The sequence below is a fragment of the Schistocerca gregaria genome, chromosome X (assembly GCF_023897955.1).
Source record: "Schistocerca gregaria isolate iqSchGreg1 chromosome X, iqSchGreg1.2, whole genome shotgun sequence".
In the NCBI taxonomy this organism is placed as follows: domain Eukaryota; kingdom Metazoa; phylum Arthropoda; class Insecta; order Orthoptera; family Acrididae; genus Schistocerca; species Schistocerca gregaria.
Genome location: NC_064931.1, coordinates 669,753,222 through 669,776,675, shown reverse-complemented (window position 1 = coordinate 669,776,675; position 23,454 = coordinate 669,753,222). Strand labels below are relative to the sequence as shown.

Below are 23,454 nucleotides of genomic sequence, written 5' to 3'. Positions count from 1 at the left end.
TGGGATTCTGATGAACTATAATTTTCAGACTATTCCAAATGTGATGGGATGTGATGTTTTTGTGCATTTTCAGAGATCAGGATCATTGTCTACCAGATGTTTATCAAAAGTATTTAATTAAATATGAATTTATATGATTCTACAATTTACAAGAAAGGTTTATTTATTTTATTTATGATCTGACTGGTAAGCAAAAACATTTGCAATATTCTATGCAAACTGTACATGTCTTCATGTTATTAACTGTCACTGAATATTTATAGTGCAAAAGTTATCCACTACTGTACAATATTACAAATACATGTTATTCATTTATTTTCCTCTCTCTCTCTCTCACTCACTCTCTCTCTCTCTCTCTCTCTCTCTCTCTCTCAAACATTTCCATCACCACAATGTAAATTTATTAACTGTATGAAAACTCTCTTCTTTTAGATAGTTTTAAATGTATAAATCAGACTTTCTATAAGAAAAACTTTGCTATTACACTCATTCACCTGCCTCGTAGAAGTCTAGATAATTAAAAATGACATGAGCCATGTTTGTCATAAATTTAAGTTTCCCGACATGGTTTGATTTTTTGCTTTTCTTAATGCTGAAGCATCATTGTTTAAGGTCTGAGATTTAATGCAACACAAAAAACATAAAACTGATTTAATAAATTTTCAAATGTGTAACATAAACCATATATTGACATTAATTATACATATACAGAGGAGAAACATGTAAGAGACAGAAAGTAACTCTGAAGGTACATACACAGTTAAAGATTTGTCAACTGAATTCTTAAAATTTATACTGAGAGAATAACGTTCTTTACAAAATATTTTACATTTCTTCAATACTTTAGTTACATTTACAATAAACACACTCTTTATGTAGCCTTCTTAAATAATTCATATCAGTAACTGTATATTTTAGGCTAAAACAAAAACATGAAGTACACAATAGTTAAAACAAGTCTCTACATTTTCAGGTGTAGAAAGTGACTGCTGACGTCTGTATACATATTATTCATTTATATCTTTGATATAAAATGGATAACACTGCAGTTTACTTAGAAATAAAGTTCCACATATAGGTATGCCACATTTTGCTGAACCATTGTTATTACCAATGAAACAGTTTCTTCCAAGGGAGTTTTCGGACAAAATCACTTATCTGATGTAGGCTGTTATCGACTGAATTTTCTGTAAATATGAATACAGAGCAATATTAAACATGCTGTTGAAGTGGAATAAGAACAAAAATGAGTGAAGTATGATGACTGAAGTTGTGATATCAGTGCTCAGTATTGATGAAACACAGGAATGCAGCAACAAGTATAAACCAATTTTCAAAGAGGGTGGGAACTGTTAAAGCTTTCAAGTGCTTTAAAATACATAGCTATGAAAATATTTATAATATATGTGTAACTACAGTCTGATAATGAATAATATCAGCTTTTTTTATAAAATTATTTTATATGAAATATAACAATCATCGAAATATTTAGCTTTAACAAGACATTCAGCACTTTACTGTCAGCAACTTATACTTTTATTTCTTTATGACTTCATATCCATTAACAGTTGCCCAGCAGTCAGGAATAATTTTTTCCACTAATATCCCTTACATTTGTAATACAATATCGTCCCCACCCTGCAAAATATTTTTTTTATGTATGGCTTTGCTTCTGAAATAATATATCACAATAATTTTATAAAAATGTATATTTCATCAGCATTACCATCTTCTTCAATATATATGTCATAAGGCAAGTTATATTTTTACATTTGTGTTTTAACTGTTATAGAATAACAACCTTCATCTTAATCTTCTGTAATTTTAACAAGCTACATATTCTAATTAAATTCTAACAGTAACATTTAACAATGATCACGAATAAATAAGTTGGCTGGATAGTTTATATTAAGCTCTACACATTTGTCTCTGGTATAAAATTTTACAGCATTTTAACAAACACAGAAATTACATTTCATTTCACAGTAAGGAAAATGTAGTTTTTCTCAAAAGTAGAATAAACTTTTCATTTGTAATTTCAGTGAAAACAGTTCTATCAGTTAATAATGATGATCTGTCTTTAATTTACAAGTAATTTTGTAATTTTTAATGTGAAATATAAGGTCCTTCAAATCAACATAACACTGTTCAAATAATGTGTCTTTCTGTTCTTGAAATGAAATTTGTGATTTCTGTTCTCTTACAATTTGCTCTTTTTCATGAGCTGGAACTCAGGGATCTCAGTATCAGCAGAGAAATGGCAAATACCATGATACAGTGTAGTATCCCAACTCCAACAAAGCTTCAGAAGTATGCATAATTATGTGCATTTTGTACCTATGACTCTAATCAATGATCGAACACCTATTTATTAACTTACAAACCGCCCATACATTGTTCTTTTTCAATTATGTCTGTTGTCCAGTGTCTGTTGCATGAGTGTTTAATGTTGCTTTTACTACAAATAACTTCAGAAGAAGATGAATCATCAAATTATGGTACACAAAAATAATTATCTACCAGACTGGTCATACAGTACATGTGTGCATTGAACTGTACTGTTGCTTACTATATATTGCAGAAGACAGAATTGCGTTTTTGGTTTAAAAATAAATTAATATATTATCAATTATACAGGAAATATTTAAGAAAATGTGGCTTGGTTGTTTGCAAAAACTATAATTTTTCAATACACTTTACTGAATGAATCTTGTTGAAATGATATAAAACAAATACACAACATGGTTTTATTTCTCTTTATAACATCTAGTCTTTAAGTGGCACTTCAGAACTCTTGTCACAAAAAAGTGAACTGCTGGACAATGAAAAATATGGTCGAAATTTTACACCAGGAGTTATTTGCATGTAATGATACCTGTCAAGCAATGATAAAGAACCATAAAAGTGCAGAATACTAACAAGAACAGTTGTGATAAGTACCGTCATGGCAGTGGTCGAAACAGTATCAGCTATGTGACATCTCCTGTCTCAAGGAAAACTGAAATAATGGTAAGATTCAGTCTTACTCTTATCATAATACTTTCATTCATATTGTTTGAGGTGATAATTTATTCAATTTATGAACTAACTTCCATTATGATTCTATTGTCTGGGGGCTCATTTCCATCTAAAACCCCTTCCTCTTTAGTAAAAAATCTTTAAGTGTTGCATTATGATCAAGTGAAATTTAAAAACACATCACTATGCTGGGCGCATTTTTTTTTTTTTTTTCCCATTATGGAAGGAGTTTTTCTTGGTGTTTCAAATATTACCAATTTTAAGGCTTCTTTAATATGATAAGATGTACAATAATCAGTGAAATATTATCATACTGAATTTTAATTAATACAGAAAATTTTATAATGTTGAGATCAGTAATAACCCTGTTAATTGACAGTGATTACTGTAGTCAGATTCCAGGCACAGGCACTGAGGTGTTAAAGTATTATTTGTTTTTGTTTTGCTGTAATGAGTCACTGAGCTATCACAAATTATCTTCCTGTACAACTGTTGTGTTACATATTGCTATATGAAGCTTGGCTTTCTTTTAGGAGACTAATTTCATGTGTATGAGATTTCCTGTTTTGATTGCAGAATGTTGTTGTCACTGGTGGTAAATCAACTTTTATATAAGCTGGTAATACAAATATCATAAATTACATGTTTTGTGTGAATCTTACAATTGAGTTTGGATGTTAGTGTATCTGTAAAAAATGTATGAAATGACACTAATTCAGCTACATCTGAGTTAACAACACTGTTTTTGTGGGCTGCAGATATAGAATTATTGGAAGTGCTTTTTTTTAATATTTAGTAAGGAACATTGTAATACCTACAGGTCATAAATAACAGGCAAATTTTGTCCTAAAGAAGACAGAGAGGAGATGTCATAACTGATAAGTTGATGTTGAAAATTCTCATTATATCCAAACATTAGATGTAACAAGAGGCAGCAAAGTCAGTTGTACTTAACAGGCAAGAGGTAAGGAGAATAATGCCAGTTTCACAGCCAAAAAGAAAGTGTGACAAACAGAAGTGTCATGTTAATATTTCTTATGCAGATACCAGATGTCTGAGACTTAAGACCTGAAACATTGTTAGAAATATTTTACAAATCCTAAATGTTATTTCAGATGCTTTGTAAAACCACAATATTTTGAAAAAACACATTTGAACACAACAAAATGTAAAAGACAGTACCATAACAAATGAAAAATTTATTTATACTTTACCTGATATAGCTTATATTAATTTAATTTAGTAATTACAACTACATTATTTAATTTTTGTAGACAGAATTAATTCATGTAATTATTTCAATCAGCTGGTTTTAAAACAGAACTAATGTGTGTGTTGCTCAGTATGCAGAAGCCTATAGCAAGTGTTATTCCACTTTAGCAGCAACACTATGTATGTGCATTTGTCATCTCTTTAAACAAACAGTGTGTTACTAACCAGCCAACATTACAAAACTGCAGAAATTTCAAGGCATTGTTGTGCAAAACATTATAAGTGAGGAATTGTTTCCCATCTGGTGGAGAAGTCTTTAAAGTACATAAACTATAAAAAATAAATAAACTCTACTGTCATATTGTCTAGCAATTAACCAATCTTAATTATCTGTATTTATGTATATATATATCTATGTACAACATTGAACACAATAACTGAAATTAGAATGGCAAATGTTGGAAAGGTGTTGAAACATCCCAGTCAAATATGCATTTGAAGCTCTTACTTTCTTACAGAAATTAAAATGACTCTCTTCCATAACAGAATATATTCTACCTTTAACATTCTCTCATGGGTATATGAAATCTGATAAATATGAGTACAAACATTTTGTGTGCCAAAAATCAATAAGGAGTTAGTAGGAATAGAATAACTGTACCAGTTCTTGCCACAGCAATTGTACAAGTAAATGAAACCTCATTTTTTTTTACAAAATCTGTGCATAACACTAATGAACAGTACAAACTATCTTTATTTAAGTATATTGTAATTATTAATAAGGCAATATTTTCCCTTAACCATAGCATATGCATTTTCCCCTCATCTTTATCTAACTTTGTATCAGTGTTAATGCTCATCATTACCTGTTGTGTTTCTGACCTTGTATGTAACATAATACCCAAATTACAGAATCTTTTTACATATGCTGCTATAGAGAGAGAGATATATATAGATATATGTATATACATATTACCACATTATATTAATATCAGTATTTTAATATTTCCACACTTTTAGTATGCTGCAACAATACAAATTCAGATATTAAAAGCTAAGAATAAATTTCTTTAAAATAAAAGAGACATAGCTACAGTTCATGTACTACATTGTAAGTCCAATAAAAAATTCAAAAATTTTGATTTTTTTTATGTCTTTGTGGTACACAAACTTCCTGTTTTCTAGAAAGATATAAAAAACCAAACACATCTTGATCATTAACTAGTCACTGTACATAACCACTGCAAAGCATTTTGGCATACATGCTATGTGAAAATAAACACAGAAATTGAAAAAAAAGGAGTGGACCTAAATGTCTCAAGTTCTGTGTAAATAAATCCTTTCAGCATTGCAATTCCACATATTAAAAGTCTGTTTTAAGCAAAACTCTAACATTGCTTTATCCTTATATTCCACATCATTGCTCATTAAGCACGTCTGGACCAACACAGCAAATAACACAAAACACTCACCCTTGAGCCATAATTTTAAAAATAAATGTGACATTTCAATGCCATTCACCTATTTTTGAACACTCAGAAAGTCTCCTTTGTTGCAAAAGAATCACTGCAGTAACATACTCCCCACAGATAATGATGTCTTTTATTCATCAGTTGAACTCATTGTAAATAACAAGAGGGTCCCCGTGACAATAACGGGAGTGGAAAGACTGCTTCTCCATAGCTGCTGACAGCTGCAGGTGATGAAAAAGGGTCTGGAAGGTTACCTGAAAATAAAGTATTAACAACGACCATTATAAACAAATTTATTATATTTAGTAGCTTTCTTTTGTTGAAAGATATGTGAATGTAGAGGGAAGTAGTGAAGTAAGTACAACTACACAAATAAAGAAGTTATCATGATTTTCTTTTTTATTTCTACTCTTCCTCTAAATGATTAAAATATGTATTTCTTGTTTGCTTTGGGTTTGAACTAATACTACTAGTCAGACCACTCTTAGGTTGGAATTATCAGACATACTGGTGATTTGTGTACCACAGCCACCAAGTGATGACATGCACACACATGCTCCAAATCTTATTTTCAGCCCTGCCTGGCCTAATATAAACTTGTAGCACAAAAAGATACTTATATGCATTAGTAAAAATACTTGATTGTCCCATAAAAAAGTAGCACTATAGATTGTATTGTAAAGTAAGAAATAACAGCAGCAACAACAACTGTGTGTGTGTGTGTGTGTGTGTGTGTGTGTGAGAGAGAGAGAGAGAGAGAGAGAGAGAGAGAGAGAGAGAGAGAGAGAGAGATTGAACCTCCCACTGTCTGAGATGGAAGCACACTGATTTGTCGAGTTTGTAGATGGGTGCACTCTTTATTTTGCTAATGCATTCTTACCAACATTCTTTTCCAGACTGGTCTTCAACAGAAGTTACACAATACCAGTAACATAAAATTGATTACTTTTTCAATATTTATAGCACTCCAGAGTGATCTACCAACTGAGCTACCCAAGCACAACTCGCAACCTGTCCTCACAGGTTTACTTCCACCAATACATCATCCCCTACCTTCCAAACTTCACAGAAGTTCTGCCGTGAAACTTGCAGAGCTAACACTCCTAATAGAAAGGGTATTGTGCAGACATGGCCTACCCACAGTCTGGGGGATGGTTCTGAAATGGATTTTTCCCTTTGCAGTGAAGTGTTGTAAGATAGGAGATGAGGTACTGGCAGAAGTGAAGCTGTGAGGGCAAGATGTGAGTCATGTTTGGGTAGTTTAGTCAGTAGAGCACTTGCTCATGAAAGGCAAAGGTCCCGAGTTTGAGTCTTAGTCCAACACACAGTTTTAATCAGCCACGCAGTTTCAACATGTTCTTCCACATAATTTCAGTCAAATTTTCTGTGACTAATGCTTCTTTATAATGTGTTCAAAAAATTTAATTTTCACTTCTTAATGGCTTAGATAAAAATCTTTGACTTTCAAAAACTTACAAAGCAACTGATAAATACATTGTTTAAGTTCAGGAAATAACTATGTAATGAGGATGCTGCACAAACACTCAAACTGAATACACTGGTAAGGGCTTACATGAAACAAGCACTCATGAAACTCCAGTGACACAAGTTAAACACATGTACATGCCTCATGTACCAGTTATTCTGATCTCTTGTCCTTCCGGTAAAGTTCATGTCAAAATATGGATACATTTTGTTAATGACCATTCTTCCATGGTCATATATATTTTGCAGTAGTTTACATTAAAAATGCAATTTATATACCACTGGTGTGAAACTGATGTCACAAGAAACTTGATACATACATTTATTTCAAAGTCATTTTTTCATTGTTTATGACACACTGTTTATCTACTAAATGAAACCCAGGGCCTGTGCAGAATAAAAAAAACATAGACATTACATATGTGAGGGCCATTCACTAAGTAATGCAAAACTCTTTATGAAAGAAGGTTGCTATTATTCAGGATTCCAGTACACATTATTCCATATTCTTCTGACTGCAAAACACTATTTTTCAACATAACATCTGTTCAGTGGAATAGCCTTATGCCACCTTACTGGGAGGGCCTATATGCTCATGTGGTACTATATTGCTGGTCGACATCAGAGCTAATGTCTTGCTCCATCAATAATATCCCTGTCATCCAGAAACTGCTTCCCACGAAGTGCATCCTTTATTGGGCTAAACAGATGGAAGTTAGAAGTGTGAGAGCCAGGCTGTCATGTGGATGAGGAGAAACAACCCAGTGAAGTTTTGTGAGCACGTCTTGGGTGTACAGACTTTGTGAGGCCTTGGTTGAGAAGGAGAAATTTGTACGCATTTTTGTGATGGTGAACATGAAGAGGTCATTTCTTCCAGTTCCAGAAGGTAGTACAATACACTTCTGAACTGCTCGTTGCACTGTCAGGGAGGAAATCAAAGAGAATAACTCTTTCAGGTCACCATGATGTTACCAACTGAGGGTGCAGCTTTAAATTTTTCTTTGGAGGAGAGGTGGTGTGGCATCACTCCGTGGATTTCCATTTTGTTTGTGGTTGAAGTGACAAATCCATTTTCATCTTGTCACAATCAGCCTTATGGTGCACAAGCAATTACACACAGATTGTCCTTTGTTGCTCTTTATGGTCTTGTGTTAAGCAGCAAAATATCCAGTGTGTGCACACCTTTGGGTACCTCAACTTGCAGATGAGTGTGTCAGCACCACCAACAGAGTTGTCCAGTTGTGCAGCAAGGTGTTTGTTTGTGATCCATTAATCACTTCAAATGTGAGTGTCCACACATACCAACGTAGCAGAAGTCAAGATTTGTGTGGTCTGCTGGCCTGCAGGAGATTGGACAGGTTTGCATGACCTCATTCCAGTGATGACAGGCACCTCACCAAGTAACTCACCATGCTCTTGTTCACTGCCATGTCTCTGTGGATATTCTCTAAGCGCTTATAAATATCTGCAGTGCTTCAGTTCTCTGTCATAAGAAACTGAATGACAGCTCTCTGCTTGGAATGCACCTTTATTATAGAAGCTATTCTGAAGGCCACATATAGCATTGACATCTATTGGAACATCATGAAAGTACAGGGGCTGAAGTGGGAATATTCCATATTGTCCCACAACAAATTCCGCATTTTCCATCTAAAACTAGCTGAGAAGAAAAGTGTGTCTCATTACATCAAACAATGAAAAATCCAGGATGGGATGAAACAATATTATGAAAAGGAAAGTTGCTACTCACCATACAGTGGAGATGCTGGGTTGCAGATAGGCACAACAAAAAGACTGTCACAAATAAAGCTTTCAGCCAGTAAGGCCTTTGTCAAAACCAGATGACAGACACACACACACACACACACACACACACACACACACACACACACACACACACACACACACACACTCTTGCAAACAATGTCATTTATTTTTGATGAAGGCCTTACTGACCTAAAGCTTTATTTGTGACAGTCTTTTTGTTGTGCCTATCTGTGGCTCAGCAGCTCTGCTACATGGTGAGTAGCATCTTTCCTTTTCATAATAATGTGTCTCATTACTTATTTAATGCCCCCCCCCCCCCCAAAAAAAAAACTTCCAAAAAAGTGAAAAAGATTTCTAAAACACATTTATTTAAAAAGGCAGCTAAAACATTCTTCACAAGTAATGCATACTACACTATTCAGAAATTCTTAGAGTATTCAGTAGTGAGTATTAATGAATGGGAATACTACAGTACCTTGTCTCATTTCAGTACATGGTTATTGTTTACTGCTTTCACAAGGTATGGATTGAGCGTTTGGCATCATTGGACGGGAGGCCCCTTGTGGGGCAGGTCTGGTCGCCTTGGTGCAGATCTTATAACATTCGACGCACACTGGGCAACCTGCATGCCAGATGGGGATGAAATGGTGATGAAGACAGCACAACACCCACTCCCTGAGCAGAGAAAGTCACCAACCCAGCCCGGAAACCAACCTGGGTCCATAGGACAGCAATCTGTCACACCGACCACTCAGCAAACCATTCACAAGGTGTCATGTCTCAAGGTGTATAAAGCATAACAGTAATAGCTGTTGGCTTAGTTTTTCAGGTGGGCAGTTGAGTATGAAGTCCAGAATTGAGGCAAGGGGCACAGCAGCATCTTATTAGTTCAGGAGTCATCAGTGGGTGTCCTCAGTGTATGAGTAGTGAATAAGGAAAGTTAATGTAGAAGGGAAGGGAAGGGAAGGGAGCCAGTCATTACTTTCATATCTTTTGCAGTTCTCTTCAGGTAAGTGTTACTGCTCATTAATAAAAAGCCTTGGCAAACTGTACCATGTAAAAAATGGATTTTTATTTTTTAAGTAGCTTTTCGTCAGTGTATTCCAAATTCTAGCTACAGACCCTGGTACCCAGTATTATTTTATTTAAAAAATGTCACTTCAGATACCTAAGAATATATGCATACACTTTGTGTTATTTAGAAACCAATCACATTTTAAGTAAAATGGTTTAATCAGCTTACCTTAGCTGAGCTTCTGTTGCAGTGAACTCAGCTGTCAACAGAAAAGAGTTCCTTATGTAAAGCTGGAAACTCAAGATGTGGTGTAGATCTCTTGAATTTGGCGAGTGCATCCATATGCAACATGCTTAATTCCCTGTAGAGGCAAAACCAAATACTGCATCAGAGTTTTCAATCTTAAATTATAAAGTCTGTTTTATAAGAAGAAAGAAACATTGCTGCCAATTAAGATTTATACTTTTACATTACATTCTTCATAGTCTCAAAAATTTATACAATCAGTATTGGTGATTAAGGCGTGTTCAGAGAGAGGAAGCTTAGTGGTCTTTTGTTTGACTTCTTGTGTGTACTTAGATTACTATTACTTAGTGTTTTGTCTCTGACAACATCTTGCACATATTTAGCAAGCCAGGCAGTATTTTGGAACACATTTTAAATTGAATTATTAGTAATGCCATCTACACTACATGGAAAAGCTGACAATAATAACACCCCCTCCCATGCCCTGGATTGATTTCTACCAAATTTCCCCACACAAACAGCAAACTTTAGGAGTATCAACACTATGTGGCTTATGACTGCCCAGTTCAAATAGGACCAGAGATACGGGAAATGTGTTTCTTCAGCCCCTGCCATATAAGCTGTCTTGCTTGACAAGTGTGTTGCTTTGGAGTAGTACTGACCTGCCTTATCAACCCACTTTGCAAGCAGCCTACATGTCAGGAGCAGAAACAGTTTTGCAGATACAGTATGTAGGCTGAACCACACGAGAATGTTATGGTTTTCTTTATTGACCTGCTTTGCGGGGCAGCATACATATGTGGACGAAAAACAGTCTTCAATCCCCCAACATGTAGACTACCTGGCATGACCGCCATCTTGTGGGAGTAGTATTGACTTGCTTCAGCTACCTGTTGTGCAGGGGCTCCACATGGAGATGGGCATGGCTGGGGGAAGGTTGAGATGGATAGAAGAGAGGATAAACAGAGAAATGTGGGTCGGAGGGGATGAACAGAGAGATGGGACAGGAGAAGATGGATAGGGAGAGCAAGAGGAGAGAATAAAATAAGGCAGGAAAGGAAGTGGTACAGGAAAGGAAGTGGTACAGGAAGGGGGGCCAGGAGGATATGGACAGGAAGACTGGAACAAGATGAGATGGACAGAGAGATTAAGAAGAGAAGATGAACAAAGAGAGATGGAGGATAAGATGGACTGAGAGGGGACAGAAGGAGATGGTCAGAGAGAGAGAGAGAGAGAGAGAGAGAGAGAGAGAGAGAGAGAGAGAGAGAGAGAGAGAGAGAGAGAGTGTATATTGGCCGGGCAGAGATGGAGTGAGGTGATAGAGAGAGGAGACAGCTATGAACATACAGATGGGCAGAGGTGGGGAGAAGGAGATGGACCAAGAGAGTTTCTCCTCTTAGTTTTTACTTGTGTCATTTCCTATTGAATGTGAATATTAGGCTGGAAAACTGATCTCTTAAATTTTATGATACTAGTTTTGGATTTAATATGCCAAAAACTACCAACAAAAGAGTGGATTTTATGTTGCCTTATACACATGAATTTCTTCTCAAAATACTAGTCAAAACTTTCTGGTGAATTATTTTGACAGTCTGAGAATTGTCATTCAGCACGTATTTTCATACTTTAAATTAGTTAACTTTTGTCATCTCCCATTTTAAAGCTTATTATAAATTGACTTGTAGATGGTATGTTCAATGCTGTGTCTACATCAACACTGAATTTTCTTTGATCATTCCTGTGCTGTCATGCTAGTCTCTGCTCTTGCCATTCACACTAATCTTTGTTAACTGTTGCTATGCCGTTTGTTCCTAAATGTCAGAATTCCTACTATGCATTCCACAGGAGTCAACTAAAAATGGTTTTGATGTGTAAACTCAACAAAAGTCAGAAAACACAGGGGGAATTGCTCTACTTAAACAGAAGTGTGCAACTATCCAGGTGGTATGTCATATCATTCTAAGAAATGGAGAAGTTGGATAATGGATGACGCTCTTCTGTTAGCATAAAAAATTTAAGAACCAGACAGATTCAAGATGTAATGTAGAGCCTAAACTGGCTCATGTTGTTTCATAGGAATCAATTAAGCAATGTAAATATATTGAAATAAGGTACTAGCAAAGAAGAACACTAGACAAAAGAGAAACAGTCCAGCTTTCATGCAGCAGCATCAGTATTTTCTGCTCTTGCTAAATTTTATTTCCAATCTGTCTTAGGATTCCACATTTACATTAATACATTTTAATATACAGATCAAAAAACACATAGTGAACAGTTTATTTATGTTGATAAAATGGTTTAAAAGCTAGTATAGAAACACTACAAATAAAATAATTGAAGAATACAAGTATATCATCTAAGAAAATTACCAAGTATTATTGTTCACTTCTATGCTAGATTAAAAAAAAAATATCCTTTTCTACATAAGTAATATATTAATCAGCCATTATTCATGTATTTACTGGAAAAGCAGCTCATCAAATAAATTGCTGTAACTAGAGGGAAGTTTATCAAGCTTGGCAGATTTCTGACATTCATGTTATGTGACACATACACACATTATCATTCATACTATGCATTGTAAAACAACAATTTGTGACATAATTTGGAGGAACACAGTTTAAGCAGATAACAAGTAATGATAGATTTACAGTTCAAAAACATCATCCTCATTATAAACTAAGGAGAAAATGGAAATTATAGCATAGAACAAAAATGTCTGATTCATTATGCTCTCATACATATTGAAACATTATAAGTGCATACCGAACTGATGAAAGTAATGAAATCAAGTAACAGTTCTTGGAAACTACACTATACAAAGTGATTGTTCAGAAAGAAACTACAATTTCCTTCATTCACCAGAGAATGACATGATCTGTTGCTACTAAGAATTGTTATCTGCATTCACTTCTTCCTGAGAGATATTTGCAAACCTTGTGGTCTTGTAGCAGAGGCATGAGGAAAATCAAGCATCAGCCAAGAGCATCCTATACATGCCAATAAGTGAGTGTTACTGTCACGTTTGAGTCATTCAGTTCCATATTTATTACTAGAGGTCTTCCTGGATAAGAAATATGCTATCCACTCTCCATCTGTAAGTCTTATTTTCATCTGTTGATATTATGATTTTGTTAGTCACATTAAGACATTTGGTATGCCTTGTCTGAATTTTCATTTACTGAAGTAGGATCTCATAATTTACACTCCACAAACTAAAAATGTGGAGGGCCTAACCATAATCATATTTTAACATTACTTTTTTTAAATGCATATCATAAGTTAAAATTTTCTGCCACAATTTCTGGTATGGATTTTGTGGAAATTTTACATGAAACATTTAGGCAACATTGGAAGTCAAATGAAGTTGTGTTACAAAGTGTCATCTCATCTCGTGTACTGTTATATGCTATGTATATAGTTCATGCACACTAATTCACCATAATATAAACATGTTACTGTGCTATACTTACACATGTAATTAGCACTGCAATGTGTTCTTGGAAATGTATTTAAGAGAAAAATCAATGGATTCACTGATTTAATACTCATTACTTGTGTTTTATGTGGCACACAGACTGGAGTCACACCATGAAACTAAGATTCCAGTGGATGAAGTATCCTAGAATAGCCTACGCATAACTTTGTGACATGTTTCGACAATTGTCTAAGTGACTTCTGTTACTGCAAATGAAAAATAATTGCTTTGGTGTAAGCAAGATGTTGGTACAATAGAAACAGAATGTACAGTGAACTAAAACAGTAGAAAGAATGCAGAACACTTTTTAATAATGAACCTTGTGGAAATATAATAAAAAAATGTGGATAGACTCATGTCATATTAAAAGAATGAGCCCCAATAGACTCTCAACCAAATTATGCAATTATTTTTTTAACCTGATAATCAGTAATTCAGGGGTCAAAAAACTAGAATGGATGTATATGAAGAATGAAGAAAATGTAGAGGTGGTCCATAGTGGCTATTACAAACAACAACAACAACAACAACAACAACAACGTAAGGCTGTCTAACATCAAAATTTTAAGGAAAGCATCACTAATTTTACACTACATATTTCCTTTATCCATCTAATGCTGGCTTAGACATCACAAAAAACTGGAACAATTGGGAAACTTAGAAAATGAGAAATAATTTTATCTCTAAGACTGAGGAATCTGTACAGCTATCTGTTTTAAAATATACTACTCAGAAAAATAATGTTATCAATTGCCTGTGGCTTGAAAGATTTGCAATAGTCCAGGATTATTTGCTCCACAGTAATGACACTCCTCTCTGCAACAGCATGATGGAAAGCAGTACTAAAACATTCACCTGTTTCAAAAGATAGTGATATAGGCTTTTGTCTGTGAAAGCCAACTATCATGTCATTCCATGCCATGAACTGAATTTTTTCATTGATAAACGTCACTGTTTCATCCTCAGAGTGCTGATATCTCTTTTAGATTCGCCTTGTGATGAGTCATGCTATTAATTGGAATATCTATCACATTTCTGTTTCTTTATGTGAACTTTGGATATAGTATTTACCTTTCATTTGATCTGTGGACACTTTATTGCTATTTATTTCCTAAATTTGTGGATCATTTCAAGTTCTGATATTTAGCATTTTAATATATTACACGAGTGTGTGTTTTTGTTGATTCCCATTTATATATCAAAAGCAGTTTTTCTGAAGCCTTCAAATTAATTGAAAATGGAGTCTCACCTTCACCCCTTTCCAGAAATGAGATTAGTTTCAATGTCTACTACAGATACAAATTAAGGGTTTGTGTTTGTAGAAGTTTCAAGACCATAGCAGGCATTGGTAAATAGAATTATAAAGCTTCATTGTGTCATCCAATTTTTTTTAATAGAGGTAATTAAATCAGCTTCATTTTTCTTGTACAAAGTAGCCAAAACTTGGAACCACTATGGACTAATGAGGTGTATTATGTCTAGTTAGCTGTAATAGGTGTCCATTTCACCTTTCACCAAGCTTTGTCAACATTGCTGAATGTCGTCTCTTTCCAAAACTTAGTGAGATCCTATTGATCCCTGCAGCTCACTACTCTAGCACAGTACCGAGGATGTGTGTTAAGCATGAAAGTCCATTACACTGGTGAGCTGCTGTTACAACATTTGGACTTCTATTTGTAACAAATGGACAGTTTTCAATGGTTCCAAATAAACCAAACACTGAGAATATCTTCAGCAGCTCCACATCAATATTCTCTCTGTTTCTCTCTCACCCTCAATTTTTTTTTTCTTTTTTTTAAAAAAAACTGGTGTACTACACTCAGTCACCAAGTTCTCTCTTTTCACTGTTAGTAATTTAACGTGCAGCCACTCTCATATAGTTTATTTTTTATATAAATTTGTCCATAGTTCAGTTGCTAGTGCCCCTTCTACACATCCGAAAATTTGTTTTACCTGTGTCAAAACAGTTTAATGTAGAAGATTGGTGGTTTTCTGTACATTCCTTGAATTTATAACAGGATAAGTTTGCAAGTCCTGAGCAGTCACTGCCTCGTATTTGGCTTCCACATCAATAACAGAGGGTGCTGTTTCAACAAAACCACCTCCATTTACAAATTCAAAAGGTAAAATGTCTTCACTGAAGAGGTTGACAAGTTTTTCTTTGTTGCAACTTCCATTAAATTTATAAAGAGTTAAGGAATTTTGACATCTCACCTAGAGTAAGCAACCTTATTTTAGTGTTCACTGCAAGAATATGTAAAACAAGCCATTATATCCTTAATTATCTCCTTAGCATCAAAACATTACCCAAACTACTGACAAATCATTAGTCAGAATTTTTTGTTGTTGTTTAGTGTACAGTCACCTTGCTTCACCTTGAACAGAATAAAATCCACATCATTATTTTATTAATGTACTCTCAGTAGTCTTAACTCTGATGCACACTGCTGCGGCTGCACACTTCGGACATCGTAGTGCCTATCCATACACAGAGCCTGCAGAACAGCTTCACCAGAGTTTGCAGCTAGCCTAGAAACAACTTTTCTATGCCAGGCATGTGATCACAAATAGTTCTGGCAGATACATTTGCCAATGGGCTTTATAAGGAGGCACACTGCCAGCAAAAGGTAGTTCATTGCATCACTCAGAAGAATACAGAGCTGCCGCCATGGCCAGATGCCTCTTCTAGCTGGCCGATCTCTTGGTATAGTCGACGAACCTCTTGACATTGTAGAACTGTTTGTGTTCACTCCCCATGAAGTGGTGGGTCTCTTATTATTAGTATTATTACTACTATTATTTGTGTCAATCTGCAGTTCGGATTGAGTCAGTTGTTGTTCTGGATATTGTATTAGTGTTTCGTTTTGGTGAGTCCAATAAGTTGTTTTTTGTCTTGTGTTTTCTGCATTTCTATTTTGCCAGCACAGATACTTCACAAACTTTAATCACCCAAGCGCTACAAAGAATTAATGGAGAGTGGCAGTAACTTCACATTATCTACAATGCAGGTAGCCACTGGCCAGGGATGTTATCCATCACATGCTTCACAATTAGCACAAATTAGTGCATGTAAAACACTTTTAACTAGGAGATAAGAAAGAAAACAGATTTCTTTCAAGCCATGCCTTTGCAAAAATTCCACGAATACCTTTAGACTTTGGCTACCTTTACATTCAGTTTGCAATGTCACTTCATGTAGAGGAGTTCACCAATCACATGTAATGTAAGCAGACCAAAATTTTAATATTAACCTTTAAATAGAAAGTAATTATTAGTACTGTGTATATTTATAGATATAATATTTATAGATATACCCACGGGTATCCACATTGGTACAGGTTATTAGCTGAAAATACTGACTGCAGACATACACACAGACCTCTAATTATTACAAATTTATGTTTCAACTAACTTAATGTGTTCTGTATGGACTACCACTGACTTGTTTTCCTGTATCGTGTGCAGGCCACCTAACATTATAATCACAGATATTGCCCCTGTGTCCCTGAGCAGCACCAGTCCTCTTAAAAGACATCTGCATCTTCAAGCATTCTGCAAGAAAACTGCCAACCAAACAAGTTGTGCTTTTATTAATCCACTTCAGTGGCTAGATGGATGGTACACGTCAGTGGTTCTCACCAGATCATCACACATCGAGCAATGCCTGGTACATTATGTATGATGCAACAGCACTGGCACAGACATTCTGTATGAAATCCCTGTAATTACTTTACATCCAAGGCTTTTCAGCTAAATACAAATTATACTTCTTATTTGTTTTTGTATGATGCAAAATGCAGTAAATCCAAACTACAAACAGTTAAGAACAATTTTTGTATGGTTATTCACACTATAATAATTAACACCATGACAAGTGAAGAGTCCCTTTCAGGGTGCCTCAAGACTTCCATTTCTCACAAAATATGTGGAAAATTGCAATGGGGTGCACAGAGATCATAGTATGTTGATGGATTCCTAAAATATAGGGTAAGAAAGCTGATGCACTGTTCAGCTGTAAAAAAGAAATAACACAGCATACAGCACCTCACAAGAATTTCAAGACCCTTCCTAAGATTACTCAGCAATACTTCCATGCAAATGGTAGTTTATTTTCTTATATTCACTAGCAATTTGGCACCAAATTTCACACTTAAATAAAATATGATAACACAAATTTGTAAAAATGGCTGTTGAAATAATGACTGTAACACAACAGTCACTTCAAACTTGGGAATAAAAACAGTGTAACACAAACCTGAGTGTGGCTATCTTGGCGAGCATAGCATCACAGACAGTGACATCTCCCTTGATGGGCACAGCATGATTCCGATCCAACTCTAAGCGCAATGCTCTCAACACTGCTTGACTCAGTCGGCTAATTTCAGCCAAACCTTTAAGGCCTGGGCGATCTAAAATTGCAAAAAGATTAGTACTATCATGTTTTATGGCACATGATATTTGGAAAATAAAGTGCTGTAGGTCACAAATAAGCTCCAAAATGATGTACGAAAAGAGTTATCAAAATTAAGTGACCATAATATGACATGACTTAGTATCAATTTAATTAGACCTTAATAGTCAATATAATAAATATTTTCATGAAGCGTTCTTAACCAAGTTTGTTCCCTGATGCTAAGTTATTTTTCTCTCTCTCTCTCTCTCTCTCTCTCTCTCTCTCTCTCTCTCTCTCTGCCAACCACATTATCCTAGTTTAGCACCCAGCACCCTGACCGATCTAAGGGGTTGTGTTGAGAGATGATGAGGTTGCAAGGAGGTGGTGAGGGGAGGGGGTGGGGGAGAATGACTGACAGCAGGGAGGGAGAGGTAGCTAGGGAACAGGGTAGTTTATGCTAATTTAATCCTCTGTCTCCTGAGCATGTACATAGTCTGAATTCAGAACAAAGTTTGCCTACTCTGAATAAAAATGATAATATAAAAGATTAACATCCCCTGGATTAAAGAAAAGCATACATATTATCCAAAAATAGTGTAGGAAGAACTATATGTTTATTACAAAGGGAAGAGCTATGGTTCACGAAGAAGAAACACTCAACACAGTGATACAGAACTATGCACAATAAGTAAAATGTCTGTGATGTACATGTTGTGTGGCAGATTATAAGTCCAATGTAAGGTCACAAGATGCATGCAGAAGCCTTGACGGTGTATGTGTAAGTGCCACATGCTTGCAGGCTACCTAGGCTATGGTGTAGCACCCTGATCCTCATATCAAATCCCAAGTGGCACCCAGTCAGTCATGTGGCACTTCAGTTTACAAAACCATTAAGACTTTTACATGAATGGTTAATGGGATGTTGGCAGTTTGGAATGAGTTCAATTCTGCAGAAAGTTTATTTCTTACATATCTCACTTCACCCAAACCAGGACCCATAAAATGTCAATTTTTTGTCTTAATAACGAGGTCACTCTAAGACTGTAGCTGTGTCTTGTGATCACAAACAGCAGTGGAAAAAAGAATTTCAAAACTGAAGCTGATCAAAAACAGGCTTCAAAGCTTAGAAGCTGAAAATGTCTCATGATGGTGGAATGGCCACAGTTCATTGTATTTGCCAGTTCTTGAAGACACAAATGAGTGTGGATTAATGTGTATAAATGATGCTCATCAAACTAAGGTCTTCCTGAATGGGGAGAATCAAAATTTCTGGCTGACTCCACTGCTGTCACCATTGTATAAGACTCAAACATAATAATATATTGGAAATGTTCCGATTTGTCTACTCAGCATTCCATTTTCTGGCATCCACAGCTCTGCTCACTAGCTTCAAATGACAAAATGACAATATGTAAATGCAAGTAGCAACAGTGAACTATAAATGTAAACTGACAATCAGTAAATAAACCTATAGCTACCAGAATGCCAACATGCAAAACTAAAATGCTATGAATGTATGCACTAAACTGATATAAAACCTCTGATGTATAACACGCCATTCTCACAAAACAGTTCACCTCATAGGTGTAGCTTCATACCTGCAGATTCACTCAAGGATACAACACAACATAGAAGAAAAATGGGTTGCATTGACAATGGTTTGTAGTAATTTGTATTTTAACATCTCATGCCAGATTATTACACCTCATTATATTACTCATACTCCATTGATCCCACAGAAACGAATCTCTGGGATGCGACAAAAAACAATCCAATGACATCAATTAACATTATGAAATATCAAAATATTACAGTTAAAATATTGATTATACTATAACCCAGTAGATACATAAATATTAATTGTTTCTGTGAAGATACTCTTCAATGGAGTAAAAGAAGTAGCCCAACAAATTCAGTCCTTAATTCCAATAAATTACCCACAAAGCAGTAAGTGTACCTTGGCATGTTGTTGTAAACATGTGTAGCCATGTATTGTGATTCATTTCTGTAGAAATGTTAAGCCTGTGAAGTCTTTCTATAAAGTGTTTTTTTTTCTTTTTTACCTTAGGCTTCACCTGTGTACACATATGTTGCATAAACTGCACACATCTCATCTTCCTCTCTCTCTCTCTCTCTCTCTCTCTCTCTCTCTCTCTCTCTCTCTCTCTCTCTCTCTCTCCCCCCCCCCCCCCATCTTCTTCTTCTCCTCCTCCTCCTCCTCCTCCTCCTCCTCCTCCTCCTCCTCCTCCTCCTCCTCCTCCTCCTCTCTATTCATATCCTCCTCACCCTCCATCTGTCCATGTACTACTCCACCCTTGCTCTGCCTGTGTGCTCCTCCACCCTTCCTCTATCCATCTTCCCTTCCACCCTCTCTCTGTCTCTCTGTCCATCTCCCCCACTCCCCTTCTCTCTCTGTCCATGCACAAAACGCACGCGCACGCGCGCACGCGCACAATATTTAATTTATACTTCTCACTACTTTTTAGAAACTACAGATATTGTTAATAACAGTGGACATTAGCGAATGTATGCATTATGAAACAACTGATAAAATATTAAGTTTTCTAAAGTAAGGTCCTTGTAGGATGTTCCACAACTAATACAAGATACAGTTCTTTTAATATACTTCTGTGTTCTGAAATTAGAGGATGTTTCCCATACACCATAAGCACTATGTCAAGTATTGTGTGGGGACTAGGACTGTTGATATTTTTAAAAATATCAGGAATCCAATACATCAATATTTTATAAAATATCATTATCAACTCTTAATATATAAAAAGTTATGGATATGTCAATGGAAATATATCAACATATCTGCCTATAAAAATATTGGCTGCACATTGTAAATATACAGCAGGTTTTAGAGCTGTATATTTACATACAGATTTATTATTAGATATTCTGCACATCGACAAGCTACCAGCACGCCTACTCCTCTCAGAGCAAGAATTGAAATAAAACAATGTACACTCATGCTCGGCATAACCACTTTGCTAACAATGGTAACTGCATTTGAGTGGCACAATAAAAGGTGTCTGATGTGTCTGTTGCTAGACTTAGTCACATATCAGATTTGGCAGGAACACTTCACGTCGACTTCCCTGTCTTTTTCTTTCTGTTTATTGCAATGACTTGGCAGTTGCAGTGTCAAAATTGCATACTGAAACTAAATGTTGCATTTTCTGTTGGTAACACTGAGCACCAATTACATCACCTTTGCCCTCCATGTCTTCACCCATGGAGAAGACCAGTCTTGTCATTTAGATTCTTGTTTATCTTTTTCAGCAATTGTTTTCGAAGAATGCTGATGTTTGGAAATCTTGTTATTCCATTCACATCACCTCCCCCCCCCCCCCCCCTCCTTCCAAGTTCAATCTTCTTTTGTGCCACATATACTTGCTTCACGCAGTCAAAAAGAGAAAGACTGGGTGTGATGAAAGCTTGAAAATTGGTAAGACCCCTTCACACAGCGAAAGGAAAATGATGTCCTACTACAACTTTGAAATAACAATGTCAAATATTTACCAAAAATTGTGACAAAAATACAATATAAAGTAAAAATATTAGCACTTGATATTGACATATTGGTGGAAAAAATATATCTGAAATATATCAATATTTATGGGAAAAATATTGATAAATCAATATTTTATCAACAGTGTTAGTGGCAACCACTACAAACGTGGCAGGCTGTGTTTACTGTTTACACTGTGGTCAGTTCCTCAATGTTTGGTGGGTAGTGTATCAGTTTTAACCACATTCTGTCAAGTTAAGAGTGGCCTGGAAAGAAATCTGAGAAAACTGTTGGCCTATTCAGCACTTTTGACTGATGTCCAAGTAGTATCTGCTCACAGTGCTGTGCACAAAGTGGCAGATTGTGTTTACTGTTTACACTGTTGCTTGATCCTTGATCTTTGATGGGTAGCGTATCAGATTCAACCAAGTTCTGTCAAGTTAGGACTGGCCTTGGAAAGAAATTTGAGAACTGTTGGTGCCTTCAGCACTTCTGCCTGGTTCCAAGTAGCATCTGCTCCCAGAGTTGTGCACAAACTCTAACTCAAACCATCCAAAGTTAAGGTGGTACACTGACAGACCAATTCTGACATTGTCACTTGACATCAGTAATGCAACTGGCTATGGCAGTTTGTGCACTATGGAGAAGTAGATTCTCAAATGCTCTTTTTTCTAATTCTTTCTGCATTCTTCAGGAATGTTAACTCACAGAACAGTAATGAGGTTGGTATTCTGAATAATCCTCATCAGTTAAACCAAGAGCCTCTGTATTGCATAAGAACAGGAGCACTATGTGCGGTTAGTGCAACACAAATTTATGACATCTCTTTCCAGCAAACATTAACTTCTGATAGATATGGAAGAACATATTGCAACATCTTTCTTGGGATTTAACAACTAAAAGCTATATTGTAGAGGACAATGCCAATGCACACACTGCCAATGAATTTATGAAAATATTACAAATTATCTTTGGTGACAGGAACCATCCTCTACTACCCTGAAATAGAGAAACATTATCTGAATTTGTCAGTTATTGCACTAGTGTTACTTTGTAAAGTGTGAGTTTGTGCAGAGATCTATGAACAGATGCTACTGACACACCAGTGTGAAGTGTTAGATGTTGCTAAGATTTTCTTGGACTCCTTTCCAAGGCTGCTCCTAACTTATCAGTTTACATAAAACTGAACTGCCACCTGCCACAGTCCAAAGAATGGAAAGGAGAATAAGCAGTGATAAGAACCTGCCTCCCTGGTATTAACTCCTGCACACTGGGCACAGTGCCTGTGCCATACATGAAACAGACAGCATTGTCACACTAAGTTAAATTTCCACCCAAAATTATTCTGTAAGTCAGCAGTGAATGAAAATACTCATAAGAAATCAGTTTCTTCTTTTTTAAGTAATCTATGAAAGCCAGTTATGCAAACTGCAACACATAAGCCCATGGTACATCACAATTAAGTAAGGCCATCAAAAACGAGTGTATGACACATTAATACAAAATATATGAAATTAAAAGAAGATTTTGTTTTGAAATAACATGTTTATAAAGTACACACCTGTTGAAAGCAGAATGCATGCTGAATATAATGCCAGTTCTGTTTCTGTTAACTTCAGTTCAGCTACACTTTTTGCAAATTCAAACACACACGTCACCAGCTTCATTTCAGCAGTCTCATTAGTATAGAAGGCATCTTGTGGCAGCATTGTGTCAGAATAGAGTACACTATTTTGACTTAGATCATAATATCGACTCATCCGTAACACAGCAAGCTCAAAACTACCTGTGAGGCAAGAATATTATAATGCTTACAAAGTAAAGCATAGAATTTGCTTATGAAGTAGCAAA

At 35.6% G+C, this 23,454-nt stretch overlaps 1 protein-coding gene across 5 annotated transcripts in view; it reads right to left on the bottom strand.

Moving 5' to 3' along the window:
* Positions 1-315: 315 nt before the first annotated feature.
* Positions 316-23,454, bottom strand: part of LOC126297635 (probable nuclear hormone receptor HR3) — a 517,590-nt gene continuing 494,451 nt past the window's right edge. For all 5 annotated transcript variants that reach the window (XM_049988659.1, XM_049988660.1, XM_049988658.1 and 2 more), the window contains 4 exons: positions 23,165-23,389; positions 17,949-18,102; positions 10,198-10,330; positions 316-5,956 (listed from right to left, as the gene is read on the bottom strand). In XM_049988659.1, the coding sequence (XP_049844616.1) occupies positions 10,225-10,330; positions 17,949-18,102; positions 23,165-23,389 (485 nt within the window). In that variant the 3' untranslated portion in view covers positions 316-5,956; positions 10,198-10,224. The remainder of the gene's footprint in view (positions 5,957-10,197; positions 10,331-17,948; positions 18,103-23,164; positions 23,390-23,454) is intronic.